The sequence below is a fragment of the Petaurus breviceps genome, unplaced genomic scaffold, assembly GCF_028583685.1.
Source record: "Petaurus breviceps papuanus isolate PSGF00001 unplaced genomic scaffold, PetGlider_PUasm1.0 90701, whole genome shotgun sequence".
Lineage (NCBI taxonomy): Eukaryota > Metazoa > Chordata > Mammalia > Diprotodontia > Petauridae > Petaurus > Petaurus breviceps.
In genome coordinates, this window is record NW_027187316.1 from 3,671,116 (window position 1) to 3,689,409 (window position 18,294).

Sequence of the window (18,294 nt, forward strand, 5' to 3'; positions counted from 1 at the left end):
TGTGTGTGTGTGTGTGTGTGTGTGTGTGTGTGTGTGTGTGTGTGTGTATATATATGAATATGTACTGACACTCTTTAAGCTAAGAAAAAAATACTTTTTTGATCTGTCATTTTATAGTTTTTTGGGAACACCTAGTAAGAAACTCTATTAATGCACATCAGTACTGTAATTTATATTCCTTCTGAGCTGACTAGAGCACTGAGAAGTTGTGACTACCTAAGGATTATACAGCCATTAAATATGAGAGGTGGGATCTGAATCTAGATCTTCCTGAATACAATGTCCATTGTCTATCCACTATACCATGTTGCCGTTCACTGATAAATGAAGGAGAAAAATGAGAAGATGAATAGGAAGAGGAGAATAGTGTGAAGGGGAAAGAAGGACAGAAGGAAGGATGGAAGGGAAAAAAGCTGAATATGTTTGATGTTTGAACCTTAGGCCATCTCACTGAGCCCTTAGAGTTAGCAAGAACTGAGTAATGGCAAAGGGGCAGTTAGGTGACTAAGGGTTTAGAGTACTACGCCTGGAGTCAGCAAGACTCTTTTTCTGAGTTCAAATCTGACCTCAGACATACTAGTTGTCTGAACCTGGACAAGTCATTTAACCTTGTTTGCCTCAGTTTCCTCATCTATAAAATAAGCTAGAGAAGGAAATAGCCAACCACTCCAGTATCCTTGCCAAGAAAACCCCAAATGGAGTCACAAAAAGTTGGACATGACTGAAAAACAACTCAACAACAAGGGTTAAATCATGAAGATTCTTTGGATTTCCTTTCCTACTAGATAAGGTATCAAGCAAGATGGTCTTAAATATCTAGTGACTCTCAGAGAGAGGTTCAAATGGACTCAGGCATCCCTAAAACATTTTGTTGAGATATGCCTGCCCAAAGGGTGGTAATGGATAATAGCTATAGGATTTGCCTTGGCATCAAGAAGCTCTGGGTTCAAGATTTGCCTCTGACACACATTGACTATATAATCATCCTCCAGGGATCTTGAGAGCGCCCAGGCCATATTATTCCAGGACTGTAAATTATAGACAAGTTGCCCACCTTTATCAGTGGAAGAAATTCCCCTGAGAGTTCCCGAGCCAAAAAATCACTGATCCAAGTGCGTCCCCAATAGATTCCTCTTTTAAAAATTTTTTTAATTTATGGAATAAAACAAGCATTTCTATAACATAATACAATAAAAAGACAATTGTACATGACAATGCAAATCTACTATGCACAACTTGTTGTTTCTTTCAAATATACAACAATATTATCATATAACTTTCTTTTTTTCCTTTCTTCCACTTCCTCCCAACCGAGAGAAACAAATAGATGTATGTATATGTGTGTGCAGTGTACATGTATATGCATGTATGTAACATGTGTATATATGTATCTAGACACGTGTACACATCTATATATATGCATACGTATGTGTGTATATGTGCAAAATTATTCCATACATACTTCTATTTATTAGTTCTTTCTCTGGATGCAGATAGTATCTTTCTTCATATGCCTTTTATAGTTAATTTGGGCATTTATAATAGTCAAAATAACTTATTCATTCAAAGTTATTCCTAAAACAATATTGATGTTACTGTATACAATGTTCTCTTGGTTCTGCTCATTTCAGTTTTCATTATCTTGTGCAAATATTTCCATGATTCCTCTTACTATTACTTTTTTTTTAGTTTGTCTTTGGCTTTTTAAAAAATATTAAATCTCTGTATCAGCTAGGTTGGAAGTGCAGGGGACACTCAGGGGAGTGTCACTACAGATCAGGAGAGAAACTTTGATGTGCTCCATTCCTACCTTGGGTTGGTTTGCTCCATCAGAGACAGGCTTGTGCTCCCTCCCACCTCTAGGGAACTCCCCTACTGAGAGTTAATGTGGACTTACTATGGGCACATGATAGGCCCTAGCCCTACTACAACTCAGAACTCCCCAACTCAGCAATCACTACACTAGACTCAGCCTTCTCAGTAGCAGAAACTACAAGCCTATGCCACCACTCTGACTCACATGACTTCTTAATAAATCCCCAAATAAGGGGATTCACCAATCCCTTCCACCTTAATCTCTCAAAAATGACTCAGCAGTTCAATGTGGGAAGAACCATATGGCTTTTTGCTAAACAAAGAAAAAAGGTTCACAGCATTTGTGATTACTTGAGGCAATCAAATAAGACAGGTACCTTCAAAGTCCACAAAAATGACAAGTGTGTCATCTTTAATGAAACTCCGCCTTTGTAGCTGCACATGAGAAATGATGGCACTCCAGCCCCAAGAGATGCTTCTGTAACAGTCACAGCTTTTCTCATAGGTCCCCACAATGGATGGTCTGTCCCAGATGACAGAATTATTTATTGCTGCAAGAGTAAAAGTTTTTTAAAAAATGTTTTCTAATAGAATATATTTTCCCCAAAGGAATCAAGCAAGGGAGAAATCTGAGAAGTATTTGGAGAGGCCAAACATCTATTCCTGATTATCTTCCCCCAATAAATGGAAAGGGAGCTATATATAGAAGGAAGTTTCTTGAAGTTGACAGTACAATTCAAGGACTGAGTACCAGTTTTTTCCAGCTATATTTGCTCCCTAATAATCTTTTTTAAAAGTTCATTTCTTGGGATTCTGTTACTGATTCTTTCAGGATTTGTGATGTTATGTTTCTGGTTTTGGTCTTTTTTCTTTATTTTTCCCAGATGGTCAGACTTCTAAGGTGACAGAGCATTTGGATTTTAACATGGTATATGCAGCACCAAGCTGGAAATATTTAATAAAGTTAAAAGCAAAAAGGAAAATACAGCAAGTTCTTCATTAACCAAAATTAATGGAAGCATTCACTTAGACAGCCCCAATGAGCAGATGACTGGCAAACCCTTTATGTTTAGCTTTGGAATATATTATATTGGAAGCTTAAAGGTTGGAGTTGTTTGAGGTTTCTGTTTTTTGCTTTGTTTTTGGTATTTCTGGTTTTGTCCTGGATTTGACCTTTCTAATTACATTTTTTTTCTTGGCTTAACATTATAATTACTTTGCTCTCACTGTACACAGGCACTGAATGGAGAATGCTCTTTCCTGAGCTCAACTCAGAATGCAACTAGGAACTGAAATTGTGTGGCTAAAAATGGAAACAAATAAGAGTCCATTAGAGAGCAGCCTGACTGACTTATAGTATTCATGAATGCAACAAGATTATTGTGCCTTGTTGTTGTTTTGATGTTCTGATTGTTCTTGACCTCATTTGTAGTTGTTGTTTTGCTTTGTTTTTTGGCAGAGATACTGGAACAGTTTGAAATTTCCTTTTCCAACTCATTTTACAGAAGAGGAATTGAGGCAAACAGGGTTAAGTGACTTGCCCAGGGTCACACAGCTATAGTAAGTTTCTGAGGCCAGATTTGAAGTCGTGAAGATAAGTCTTCCTAACTCCAGGCCTAACACTCTATCCACTGTGCTACCTAACTGCTCCATTTATTGTGCCATAGGAAATAATAAAAAAAAATAGACTAGGATAGACTGCTGCATATATTCTCAAGTGATGTTACTCACTAATTATTTTTTTGCCTAATTTCCTTGTTTAAAAAAAGAGGGAGAAAGTTGAAGGTTGGTCCTAAGAATGATCATATATAAATTTTTTTTAAAAATAACAAGAATTCAAAGAAACATGGGCAAGATGTACATGAACGGATGCAGAGTAAAGAAAGTAAAACCAAGGGCACACGCAATGACTACACTAATGAAGATAAAGAAATCCCTAAATGATATTCAAATTCAGCTGAAATTCAGTGATCAAACAGTTTCAAAGGACAGATGGTGAAACACTAACTCTTAGAAAAGAGGTGAAGGGTTACATGTGTGGGATGTAGCATGAATTGTCAGATGGAGTTACTATGCTGATTAGCTTACTTAACTGTTTTTCTTCATTAGAAGAAAGAATTCTGGGATTGGGGAAATTTATGGGGATGACAGTGGTGTTAAAAAAAAAAAGCATCAATATGGGGTGGCCAGGTAGCACAGTGAGTAAGAGCACCGGCTCCAGTGTCGGGATGACCTGGATCAAATCCGGGCTCAGATACTCAGCACCACACCCAGAAATAACTGGCCATGTAACCTTGAGCAAGTTACTTAACCCCAATTGCTTAAAAAAAAAAGCATCAATAAAACTTTTTTAAAAAGACAATTTGCTACAAGGAATCAAAAATAGAACAGATCACTGATGTACCTGTTGAAGAATATAACCTTGTTATATTGTTTGTGTTGCTTTTTCTTTAAAAAAAAGAAAATGTCAGTCCTTTCAAAAGCTTCTGGTCACATTCATGCCAAAAGCCACCTACCTACCTGAAGACGTATGGTCCTTGGAGGTGGTGAATACCATGCTTGATGACATCTTCTGGATGGCATCAGGATCATTATCGACAATTGTCATGATGGCCTGCCTGTTTTCCACTGGCCACTCTAAGATAGCATCATTCTCCCCACTGTAGAGTTGAAAAGCCAGTCCAACATAGCCAGAGAGGCTGGTACTATTTCTGCCATGGGGATATAAGGTCACCCCATAACCATATCCTTCCGAGCTGTAGAATCGAGGACTTAAGAGCATATCACCTTTTGCTGTGTTCTGAAGGACCTGAGAGAAATTTCGAACCATCCAGACCCCTCTGGGGCAGGGAGTTTCCGTCAGCGTGATGTCATCCAGGAAAATCCCCCCACTAGAGTTCTGTGGGTCCCCCTTTGTGCCTTGGAAGAGGTAGCGAAACTTAACTTCCTCTCGGAGGGTCACGTGGGCGATTTTCCAATGCTCATCATTATCACCTGGGTCATAAACAAAGCGCTGTTAAATGCCACTCAACCATGTGTTTTCATTCAAATCAGTCATGTATTTATCTCAGGAATTATTTAACTCTATGATCTTGGTGCCAGGCTTTCTGTCTCCTCATACTTGTAATAGTGAATGCATTAGTTTTAAAAAATGAGCTAATCATCCAAACTATGGTGTCAAGTACAAGTCTGTACTTGAGACTTATGGAAGTGGGAACTTCCCCCCCCTACACACACACACACACACACACACACACACACACACACACACAGATATTCCTCATCCTCTCAAAAACAAATCTTTTTGCTGCTTGAAATTACAGAATTTCATTTTCTCATTTTTGTCAAAAGTTCTACCTTTTAGAGATTTGCTTGAATTCATAAGCTTTTCTTAACATCCAGATAATGAAGGTACAGTTAAGTCTACTGCTTAAAGCCCTTCTGCTTTAATGAAAATTAGTTTCACAAGCTTATATTTGTTCTGTTTAGGGAAAAACAGTCTTTTGTTGAGAGAAGGATGAAAGAAAGGAGGGGCAGTGGTGGCTAGGTGCGCAGTAAATAGAGCATCAGCCCTGGAATCAGGAGGACCTGAGTTCAAATCCGCCTCAGACACTTAACACTGACTAACCGTATGATCTTGAGCAAGTCACTTAACCCCAACTGCCCTGCCTTCCCGCTCCAAAAAAAAAAGGAAGAGAAATGATGGAGTTATAGGATTTAGAACTATAACGGGACTTAGAAATCATCCAATCTAACTCCATAATTTTTTTTTTATAAATCAGAAAATTGTTAAATGACTTGTCCAAGGTCATATAGGTAAAAATAAAAGAAGAAAGGGTATGACCAGATCCTCTTATTTCAAATCCAGTGATCTTTCTGCTATACCATGGAGAGCAGTCCTGAACTGGACGTTTTAGTAAAAAGTTTTCTTTATCAATTTCCATGGCAAACTTTCCATAACACAAGAAAGCCAGTATCAGGAGAGAGAACACAAAAAGTGAGATGAAAGGGCACCAGAGACAGGCTTTCCTACTTTGAATGATATATTGTCTAGGGTTGGCCCTCACTTGCAACCTGTAAAGAAAGAGAAATCCCACAGGGCATATATCAAGATAAATAAATGTAAATATGTTCAAGTGAAAATGTCCAATTTAATTTTAAATTGTATTGAAATAATTTACAAGTAGAATTATTAAGGATTATTCTATTTAAGATGTTAAAGCTTAAATATACCATAATGGGCCTAGAATGATAGCTTTTAATTGTCATATATGACATATATTTACCTAACTTTAAAAACAAAGTTATCAAAGGTCACAATAGTTATAGTGATTATATTAGGAGATTCTTTTGGAGAAGTCTTAGAGACTTGTCTGTACACAACAGGTATTAAATAAATGGTGATTAGATTCTATCTATAGATAAAGAGCTCCTTCCTTTGTAGTCATATAAGCTCTCCACATGGAAAACCCCTCCACTAAAGCAAAAGGCAACTGTAAGTCATCAGTCATACATTTAAAGTAAGGGATATCAGATGAACAGGTCACGTGCTGTTCTGATCCCCATAAAGTTCAAAATAGCCTAGAGAAAGACCCCTGATGTTTCTTGGGTACTCTATGGAATATTTATGTGAGAATATAGATAAAATCTGCGTAGTATGAGAAAACATAGATGGCTTCCACTCTGCACCATTGTAGGAAATAGCTATACTGAGGAGATCATGGAAATATCAAAGGGTACTCCATACATTGATACATATCACAACTTCACCATGCCTCCTCATCTTGTACAATTTTTATCCATGTGTTTCAATTTGTCTTCCATAGAGGAAATACCAAATACACTAGAAGACTTTATTAGCAACTTGGGGTTACCAGTGGAATGCTTGAGCAATCCATCATCTCCAATTCTTACTATATGACAACGAACCCCACCTTCTTTTTAGTCATGCATACCCTCAAGAATGTCTTTTAAACCACATCTCTCAATAGAATCATTATTTTAGACATGGTATATTCTAATTACTCTAACCATATATCTTTCCATTGTCAAGAAGGTTGTTTGTTGTTAAAGTTAATTTTTTTATAGTTCTTGATAATAGTTGGTAATAAAATATCTCCCTCATAGCCATGATTAAACCAATTATACAAGTAATGGTTTGCCTTTTAATGACCCCACAAATATTTTTTAAATTAATTTGATCAAATGCAATTTAATTTGTGAAATATTTTTGGAGTGCCTACTGTGTGCACAAAAGGAAACAGTCTCTGCCCTCAAGGAACTTACATTGCAAATTAAAAAAAAATATTTGTTTTATATCATTCCTGTAACAATAATTACATTCAACTTGGTATTATAGTTATTTGGATGCATATCCTAGCTATCCTACTAGAATGTAAATTTCCTGAAGGAAGCAACCTGACTCAGTGGAAAAAAACTCTGCATTTGGAGTCCCAGTACTTATGCTTCACTCCCAACCCTGGAACTTATTACATGTATAATGTTGGGCAAGTCACTTAACCCCCACAGATCTCAACTCCCATCCTGTGCTATATCTATGATCTTCCTGAACCATGTATCCCTCAACTCTCAGTCACTTATCTGACATTCAATAAAATTGGTTGATTTAAATCATTCAATTGTCCAACAGACAGGGGTGTGATGAAGTCAACAGTGAGCATTTACACCTCCAAGGACTACAAATCAGGGCTTAATTTATGGTTTTAATTATCTAGACTTAAAGGGATGGAGAAAATGTTAATAATTCTGATTAAATTTAAAAGTCTATCTTATGCATTTTCCCAGGCACCTGATTGTTAAATATTTACCAATAGTACCGTGTTTCCCCGATAATAAGACACTGTCTTATTAATTTTTTTGGACAGAAAAATACCAGAGGGCTTATTTTCAGGGGAGGGCTTATTTTAATGAACATTGGCAGCAATTTTAATAAACAGGTAAATGTGAACAAAAAAATGTACCTTTATTCAATAATGAATTCAATAAAGAACAGGATGACGTGCTCACTGCTGCAGCTCTGATTGGATGCAGCTCGGAGTGCGGCGTGCGTTTCACCCGGGGGGGGGGGATGGTGCATACAGAGGGTACCGTAATGTAGCGTGTAGCGCAGAGGATCACCTTCACTACAGTAGCAATCTCAATAGGGCTTATTTTGGGGGGAGGGCTTATTTTAGAGGAATCTTACACAGTAAGGGGAGGGCTTATTTTCGGGATAGGTCTTATTATCGGGGAAACACGGTATGAATCTATCTCAAAAAACACCCAAATCAATGATTTTGATCGATAAAATTAATCATAAATACCTGGTCTAAAAGGTATGCTGTGTACTTTCTTTTAAAAAAAAGTTATTACATTTCTTGAGTTGAGAAAAGTATACACTAAATTATCTGTGACCAAGTACCCTCTTTTTTTTTTTTGCTCTTTTTAGAGGGCAGTTGGGGTTAAGTGACTTGCCCAAAGTCACATGGCTGGTTTTTTTTGTGTTAAGTGTCTGAGGTAGGATTTGAACTCAGGTCCTCCTGACTCCAGGGCCGGTGCTCTATTTACTGTGCCACCTAGCTGCCCCATAAGTACCCTCTTTTTAAAGGAAAAAAAAAACCTCTTAAACTGATTTTTCTTCATTAGAGATTCAAAAGTCATGGTTTCCATGGATTTGATTAAACTCAAATTGTCCTTTTAAATACCTTGAAATGTTTCTATCTTGACCAACTTTCGGACATTGCCAGTGCTGTCATCCCTCCTGACCCAGACAACGAGTCTGTCTAAAGGACTTCCCGTCATCTTGTAGTAAAACTGGAGGCACTGTTGCTTCCTCTTGGGATAAAGAATCCTCGATTCAAGAAGAGCAGCTTCTTCTGAATTCCCAGAACTGGTATTGAAGTGCATGAAGTAGCCTGCCTCTATCAAAGGAACAGAACAATGCTTTATCCCAGGTCATTCCACTCTGGGCTCTATTCACATAGATAAAGGTAAAGGCAAGTAAGGACAATAACCAAAAGAAGGACGAAAAAGCAAGACGCTCAATAGGCATCCTTCCAAAAGGTTACCTATTCCAGGACAGAATTCACAGACTTACTCTATATTCCACTTCTCTTCTATTATGAAAACATATCCTCCATTTCCCTCATTCTCAAATTTTTGAATGAGTTTCACTCTTTGTTGTTGACATTCTATCAAATATTAGATAGAGGCAGAAGCATGGATTGTGTATTTCCCCAGCCTATAACAAAATACTATGAAGGCAACAGACTCTCAATAAGCATTTGTGGAATTTGTTTAAGAGAAAGAAAGGAAACTTCATGAGGGAAGCTTCTTAACATTGAAAGCTGTCTAAAAAAGGAATGGGTAGCCTCAGGAGACAGTAGGGTGCCCTTCATTGGAAGTCTTCACACAGAGGTTGAATGATCAATTGTCAGAAGTAAAGCAAAATATGAACCCTCGTGAGAAAAAGAATGCTGGACCTGGTGGGAATCAATCCCAACATTGCCACCAACTTGACCCAGGGTGGCACACGTTCTTTAATATCTCTATCAGCTGTGTAGCCTATGATTTTTTTCTCAGTTGTTTAAAAACTAGCTAATATTTTATAACAAACATCAGATTTTTACTTTACTGAAACTACTCCTTCCTAAGAGGAATAAAAGTTATAGATCAGGGTCTCATAAAGCAATTCCAGAAACTTATTCAAGGCTGAGATGGTCTTTTCCTTTTCTCAGTAACATACCCACTCCTACATTCTGTGCATTTCAAACAGCATACAAAAAATTCCTCCCATTTAAAGATCACATTTGCTGCCTGCTTGAAATCAAATATTAACCTGTAAACAATCATGATTCAGCCCTTACATTTATGATTATAATTGGGCTTTGGAAATATCTTCAGTAACTCCAGGAGATAACACAATGTTAACTTAATAACCTTGAAGAGAGCAAGAGATTTTATCTTTTTCTGGGATGTAGGAAAGGAAATCTACCTTGCCATAAGGTAGCTGGGTATTTATCCAACCTGCTTTGGGCAGAAAGCATAACTCCAGATGTCATCTCTACCTATTGACTCTCAGAAGATGTTGAGCAAAACACTTAAAAGACTATATTTTAGTGCCTGAGTTATTCATATGAGATGACCTGGTATAATACATAGAGAACAGGACTCAGAGTCAGGAAGGCCAGGGTTCAAGTCCCATTTCTTAAGCATACTGTCAGTGTAACTGATTCTGGAGAAGTGGGGAACTCTCTATAACCATATACCACCCAATGGCTTGGCAATCTGCTTTGAGAGAGGAAATCTCCACATTGGAAATTCCTTATACTAAGAAATAGCAGATCTAGTCAAAAACCCAAAAGAAGATATTCATATTTATAGACCCTCAGAGTTAGAAGGACCTCAGAGTCCATCTAGTCTAGTCCAGACCTGAATAGAAACCCTTTGATATTATCCCTGGTAGGTGTTCATGCCTTTGCATGATGACCCTAATTGATGGGGAGCTCACTTACTATTCTACTTTTGAACTTTTGTACAGTTCTAAAGCTCAAATTGTTATCATGTAGATAGGGATAGATAGATAGGTAGATAGATAGATAGATAGATAGATAGATAGATAGATAGATAGATAGACAGAAAGATAGATAGATGGATGGATGGATGAAAAGAAAGGAAGGAAGGGCAAAAGGTAGGAAGATAGGAAGGAAGGAAGGAAGGAAGGAAGGAAGGAAGGAAGGAAGGAAGGAAGGAAGGAAGGAAGGAAGGAAGGAAGGAAGGAAGGAAAGGAAAGGAAAGGAAAGGAAAGGAAAGGAAAGGAAAGGAAAGGAAAGGAAAGGAAAGGAAAGGAAAGGAAAGGAAAGGAAAGGAAAGGAAAGGAAAGGAAAGGAGGGAGGGAGGGAGGAAGACATCAGACTGAAATTCATCTCTGAGACTTCCACTTATTTCAATTTCTGCCTCTGGGTCAAGCAGAATAAGTTTAATTCATATGACAGCCCTTTGAATACTTGAATACAACTACAAAAGTCTTCTTCAAGTTAAACATCCCCAATTCTTTTAAATGATTCCAGAAAGGCATAAACCCTTTCACCTTCCTGGTTGCCCTCCTCTGGTTCTGTTCATCTTGTTAATGTCCATCCTAAAATCCATTGCCCAAAACTAAATAAAATACCACATGTGATCTGAACAGAAAAAAAAAAGTATAGGCAAACCTTCTCTCTGGTCCTGGACACTATTCCTTTCTTAATGAAGTATGAGATTGTATTAACTAGTCTCACTGTGACATCTTATTGTTGTTTCATGTTGAGCAATTGGTCCCCTATAACCTAGAGACATTTTTCAAAGCTTTCTAGCCATGTTTCTGCCATCTTGAACTTGTTGAAGCTGACTTTTTGAACCTGTGAATCATCTTTTCCTTCTCTTGCTGCTTATCACTCATCTCAACTTTCCTATCACTCAGTTTTATCTTTCCTTTGCACGCATTGTCCTTGAGTGTTTTTTTATTCATTTAATGTATATGACATGCCCTTTGTCCTTTTATAGATTCCTACATATAAAAGTATATAGATGCCAAAAACATGCTGACTTTGGGTAGTCAAACTTAACCTAGTAAACAACCTGACTACCCCTTTAATTTCCCCTATTTATCTTGTTTCACTGACCTTTGCATTGTCCAACCAGAGTATGATCTTCTTGTCCAAGACTATCACCTCTCTCATGCATCCAGTCAGCATCGTCTCTAGTGCCCTGGATCATGCCACAGATGTTTTGCTTCTCAAAAGTACACTGGTCCAAAAGGGTATGAGTTGCCGCTGGAAAGAATATGCCATATAAATTTATGATTCAAATGACCAAGGTTTCTTCTTTCTAAAGGCAGAAAGTCTAGACAGAAAGTCTAGAAATTGTAGTATGTTTATATTTCACTTTGAGTTTTATAAGGCTCTTTCCAACATCTGGGAGATGAATAAGGATTTATAAAAGATTTATATATAGAAGAGCAAGGATTTATAGATCTGTTTTACAGATGAGGAATTTGAGGTTCAGAGTAGTTGAACATCAGTCAAGGAGAAGATTCAAATCCAGGTCTCCTAACTCCAAGTCCAAAAATTCACTCCTACCATTTCATGAAAGTTATCCAGAGGTGCTAATATCATGAAGCGTTGCTTTCATAATCTGAGTTCCTCTATTAACAACAAATCCTTTTTTCTCAATTAAGTCCCAGCAGGTTCCCCACTTACATTTGATAGATACATTGATATAGATGAGTGCTTGTTTATGCTTAATGGATGAAATGCTGGGTTTATAAAGGACACTAAAGAGAGTTTACAAAAATCTCCTTTCTAGAGACACAAACAAGATCCGTTCTAGTGTGTCTGGGTCTCTGTCCTTCAAAGTAAAGTAGAAAGAAAAGAGAATACCACAAAGACAGAGTGCACAGACTCAAGGTGAGCAGGGAGATAACAGTTTCAAAATCCCATTGTCCAATCCCATCATAACTCACTGCAGTTGTACATGCGATTAAGCCTCTCTAAGTCAATGGTGCTAAAATCAAGGCGCTGCCCAATGATGTCATTAAACGCAGGGATCTTGGCTGTGATGGTGGGTGCATCCTCATTCTTATTAAAGGAAAATGGCTCATAGTGCATCAGAGATTCATAGTCATAGGGAGTGTTGAGGTCAGTTATGAAGCTGTCATCATAGGTATTGAAGTTGTGCTCATAACCTGTCAGGGAGAGAAACAGCTGATCGTCAGCCTTGAAAAAATCTATACAGCTTGCCTGCAATGAAATGCTGCTTGTTGCATCCCAAGGAAGAAGCTCTTCTCACATCAGTCATTAGCAGAAAGCAGATAATGGAAGAAAAGTCAGAGGGGGATGAAAGTAGATTTAAAACATGTAGACTGTGAGATCCAAATTTATCAATAAAATTAGTTTGGTCATTTATTTTTAGAAACCATGGCATACCTTCAGATTTCTGCAATAATTGCTTAGGAAATTAAACTATTGATGGTTTCCTTTTTTTCCTACAGGATGAAGTCCAAACTCTGTAACCTGAAAATCAGGCCACAGCCTTGTCTTCATCTGCTTTTCCAGTTTTATCATCTCCTAATATTCTCTGACATGAACTCTCTGCTTTATTCACACTGACTTAGTCACAATCCTGGCTCCTGTGCTTGGCTATCTCTTTATTTTTGCTCATGCTGTTCATTCTCACCTAGAATACCCTCATTCCTCCTCTTTACTTACATGAATTTTATCCATTCACTTAAAATCCTTCCTCTTCTAAGAAGCCTTCTCTGACCACCTCAGCCCAAGAGGACTATTTCTTCATTTGAATTTCTATAGCACTCGATTTTTGGAATCACATGGCATTGCCCTATACTTCATAACATCTTGCATCATTAGTGATCTTTGTATGTATTTATGCTTTCTCTTTCCAGTGGGCCTGTATAGCAAGTGCTGTGACATTTTTCTTAGCATTGTCAGAAGATGCCTTTATTCAAATCCCATCTCCTCTAATTTTTAGTTTTGTGACAGTGGAGATTTTGAGACTTAGTTTCCTTATCTGTGAAATAGGTTAATAATACCATGTCACAGGATTGTTATAAGGATGAAATGAGATCCTTAAATCATCATATATTAATTAGAATTTATATTATGATTTTCTTTGAATGAATGAAAAAGCATTTATGAAATACTTGTTATGTGTTAAACATTTGTATCCTTCATGGTACTAAATATAGCAGCTTACATACAGTAGGTAGTTAATAGATGTTTATATATAAATACATATATACAAATGACTAATAAAATATGTGTAATATTCTGTCATTTTAACTGAGTACTTATTACTTCCTATAAATGAAACTAACAGTCCTTATTTCTTTCTCCTGAACTTTTATTATCTGACTGAGTCATTATGCATAATAAAATTTGTTTTTTTGCCCTTAGTAGTATTTTATTCTTTTCCAACTATATGTAAATATGGTTTTCAATGTTTGTTTTCATAAGGTTTTTAGTTCTACATTTTTCCCTCCCTTCCTTCCCTTCCCCCTCCACAAAAAAACAATCTGATATAGGTTATACATGTATAAAATTTGTTCTTAATAGTAATGTACATGTTTACATGCAAATATATGTTTTATATATATATATATATATATAAATACCAATGGCTTTTAATTTGTTGGAACTTTGTTTAATCAATCAGCTATCTTAAATGTATACATACACACAAATACACACATTATATATGTATACACACACATATATGTTACCATAAAGAGCAAGTTTTATTATCTATACTGACTCAACCAGATAAGCCAAGAGGAGGAAATAAGGACTATCTCAATTATAGGAAGTAATAAGTAACCAATTAAAATGACAGATTAGGATATATTTATTGATTAGTGAATATTTAATTAAAATATTTATTATGTTAACACATAGAGTTGATCGATTAAACAAAGTTCCAACAAACTAAAGACATTTGTTATTTTTAAATCCTCACAATTATCTGGAGCTCAGAATCAACCCCAAAGCCTAGCCCAACGTGGTTAATGAGATTCTCAGTAGCTAGACCCACAGAAGCCAAGTTTTAAAGAAAAATTAAACAAACTGAAAGGGTCAGGGTCATCTCTCCTCTATGGAGCAGCCTAATTAGTTTAGTTTACAGAGGTTTGGCCACCACCAGAGTTTTTCAAACACCATAACTCATGAAGACCAAGGTACGGGGGAATTACAACCTGTTTTGGTGGAAGGACCATTCTCTACCAGTGAACTCACAGATCTTTGAAGTAAGTAGATTATAGATCACAAATTTAGAGCTAAAGGAACTCAGAGACCAGAGTCAAACACTTTCATTTTTTACATATGTGGGGCCAAAGGCACAGAGTTTGGTGGCTTGCCTAATGTCATACAGTAACAAAGTGTCTGAGGTAGAATTTGAACTCAGATCTTCCTGACTCCAAGTCTATCACTTTATCCACTGAATCACCTACACAAAATTTTCATGTATTTGACTTCTGTATTTTTTTCCCCAGCTTTGTTCCTTCCTTTGGATCCTGTACAGCACCCAGTTCTCCACTTTTTGCCCCAAAACAACTCAGTTGCCTCTCTATAATAGTCCTGACCTTTGTAGACTTCTTTCCCCATAAAAACAATCCCACATTTCTCTGGGTCCTGGCAGATGAATAGTTAGCAATTCTGATTTACTTATTCTCTGTTGGTGGGTTTATGGAGGATGATGAGAGACAGAATTGGAGTAATGGGTAGGGAGTTAAAAGAGCTAGACAATCTGGCCTTAGAGTCAAGGGGACCTGACATGAAACGTTAGGTGAAATAATGTTAAAGGGGGAGCAAGTAGATTTCCAGTGGGAAAGATGTCACAGTAGGATTTCATTACATTATGTCACAGTTTGATTAAAATTTATTAAGGATATAATACTGTGAAAAAATATTGATTAGGGCAATGTTACATGAGTTATGCCTGTATTTGTACTTCCATCATCTCACACGTAAAAATAGTAAGTATAGTGTGGCAGAGAACTGGTCTCAAAGGCAGGAAGATCTTAGTTAAAATTCTGCCTCTTACATATACCAGCTGTGTGACCTTGGGCAAATCACTTAATCTCTCAGTGCCCTTTGGCAACTTTTTGATACTGTGCATTGCAAAAAAAATTCTAGCCTATGTTGGTGGAAAGGATTTCCTAACCTGAGAGTTCCTGATAACAATTAAATCATTTCAGTCATTTTTTAGCCATGTCTGACTCTTTGTGATCTTATTTGGAGTTTTCTTGGCAAAGACGCTTAAGTGGTTTGCTATTTCCTTCTCCAGCTCATTTTGCAGATGAGGAAACTGAGGCAAATAGGATGAAGTGACTTGCCCAGGGTCACACAGCTAGGAAGTATCTGAGGCCAGATTTGAACTCAGGTCTTCCTGACGCCAGACCTGATTCGCTATCCACTACATCACCTAGTTGCCCTAATTAAATCATAGTTCTAGTCATTATCCCTGATTTGCACATGAATTAAAGCGTTGTGTTTGTTTTTAAATAAAGAAGCTATTATGAAAATCTGAATTATCTTTTTGTAACCCAGACTTTCAAGTCTGGATCTCTGTGAATTTGCAGAAATAGTTACTTAATTGGAAAGTTGAAGGTGGTGCAGCCTGCCTGCCAGTGGATTGGAACTGGTGGGAGAGCTGTGGGGAAGGAAGTAGGGACATATGGTTCTTTGAGATAGAGACATATGGCTCCAGACTTCTTTCATACCCACTCCAGGGAGAAGAGAGAGAAAAAACTGTAAAAATTACAAGCATGTTGAGAAAACCAACTCTTTCACATGCCTCTGGTTTCCAAGTTACCTCCTAGCTGATTCTGGAGAAATGGTTTCTTCTTGAGTGAGCTAGGGATCTCTCTTTTGATTCAGCTGAGTTCATCTCTAGCTCCCATCTGAAGACTTCCTTCACTCTTCTATATTTTTCTGGTGTATTCTAATCTGTGTAGCTTCTCTCATTTCTGTTTCTATTATAAAGCTCTTCTCTATTTGTATAACCAGCATTCATAGGAAAAGTGCCAAGCCAGTGGGTGTAAGTTTGGGCCAATCCTACCCGAAGAGGTGAGGAAAGAAGAGGCTTTAGCTTTGCCGTTATCACGCTCTGGGACCATCAATATTGAGGGGGAGGGACAAGTAAATATAATTTAGTATAGTAGCCTTCTCAAAGTCAGGTGAAAAGAACAAACAAACCGCATAGCCTTTCTCCTGCTCCCCTGAAGGCAAGAATCACAGTCTCACTAAGAGGGAAGGGCAAAATTCCAGAGATATTTATCAGTGTTTCTCATGTCAACATACATATCTTATATGCATAAAAAAGTTTCCTCACAGGTAACCTTTTTAGAAACATGATATTATAAGTGAGGGCATCAATAACTATGTGCTAATATTCTGACATTTTAATTGGGTACTTATTACTTTGAAAGTAATCATCTTTACCTCCTGAACTTATCTGGTTGAATCATTGTTATAATAAAATTTGTTTTTAATGGTAACATGCATGTATGTATATGTATGTACATACATGTATGATATATGCACATATTTATATATGTGTATGTTTGTGTGTGTGTGTGTATAGAGACAGAGAGGTAAGAGACAAATGTCCTCTGTCATACCATGGCTATGTGACTGTTCTAACTCTTTGTGGCCCGACTTTGGGTTTTCTTGGCAAAGATACTGGAGTGATTTGTCATTTCCTTCTCCGGCTCATTTTACAGATGAGGAAACTAAGGCAAACAGGGCTCAGTGACTTGAAAAGGGTCACACAGCTAGTAAAAGTATGAGGCAGGATTTGAACTCAGGTCTTCCTGACTCCAGACCTGGTGCTCTATACTGCACCACCTAGATGCCCTTAGCCTGACATAAAGAACACAGTCTGGACATGACCTGAAATGCAATTTCATTAAGATTTTAATCATTTCCTTCAAGCGTACCTAGAGAGGGGGGATTTCAGACACAGTGGTAAGAGTAGGGGGAAGATATTTTAGGATGAGGAAATCAGTCTTGAGCCTCCTCAAATGGAACCAAGTGGCTGCCTATTTCTCTGGCCTTTTTTAATTAAAATCTATCCCTCTTCCTCCTAGTGTTGACATTTATAACTCAAATGGTCTGAAAGAAACTATGTGAATAGATTTCACTCAAGTATGAAAATGATGGCTTTGAAGAGTGGGAGGGAAAGTTTCCCAATTGATGCTTGGTTTGGCAACAGCAGAAGGTATGTAGGTACCCAGTTCACAGAGAAAGCATCCTAGCACTTCCACCAACTGGTTCTATTTCCTTTCTACCATTCATATACATACATCGTGACTATGACAAAATAATTAAAAAGGACAAAAACAAGTGAAACTTAATATTGGGAAATTGTAATGCCTAAACTTGGGGTCAAAGACAACATATGTGAGCCTGCTTCTTTGTAAAGGTAAGGGACTAGAGAAGTGGAATGTTTTACATATTGTTGGAGTTTTTCAAGATTTTGGTGAGTTTCCCTGAACTGTTTATTTTCCCCTATTTTAATTTTTTTGCTTTTTTTGAAGGGGGGAGGGCAAGGCAATTGGGATTAAGTGACTTTCATAAGGTCACACGACTAGTAAGTGTTAAGTGTCTGAGTCTGGATTTGAACTCGAGTCCTCCTGACTCCAGGGCCAGTGCTCTATTTACTGCGCCACCTAGCCATTCCTTCCCTTATTTTTTTAAATCTTTTGTTCTAAGGATCCAAAAGGAGAAAAAGGCTTTCAATTTGTGACACAGCTAATGTTGGAGGTATGATATGAACCCAGATCTTTCCAGAATCAAAGTCCAGCAGTTTTCTACTACATCATACTGGGAACATAGAGAGGAATGACTTCTCTATGTTTCTGCACCTACCCTTAGCTAGCACCAATAGGTGATAGAAGTCATTAGATTACTACTGGATCACCGCACCCAA

The 18,294-nt window shown here is 37.4% G+C and overlaps 1 protein-coding gene across 1 annotated transcript in view; it reads right to left on the reverse strand.

The window, feature by feature from the left end:
• Positions 1-18,294, reverse strand: part of MEP1A (meprin A subunit alpha) — a 39,333-nt gene that overhangs the window by 6,280 nt on the left and 14,759 nt on the right. Inside the window, exons 8-12 of the mRNA XM_069065986.1 lie at positions 12,314-12,535; positions 11,475-11,624; positions 8,520-8,735; positions 4,336-4,809; positions 2,193-2,366 (exon numbers count right to left, since the gene is read on the reverse strand). Of these exons, the coding sequence (XP_068922087.1) occupies positions 2,193-2,366; positions 4,336-4,809; positions 8,520-8,735; positions 11,475-11,624; positions 12,314-12,535 (1,236 nt within the window). The remainder of the gene's footprint in view (positions 1-2,192; positions 2,367-4,335; positions 4,810-8,519; positions 8,736-11,474; positions 11,625-12,313; positions 12,536-18,294) is intronic.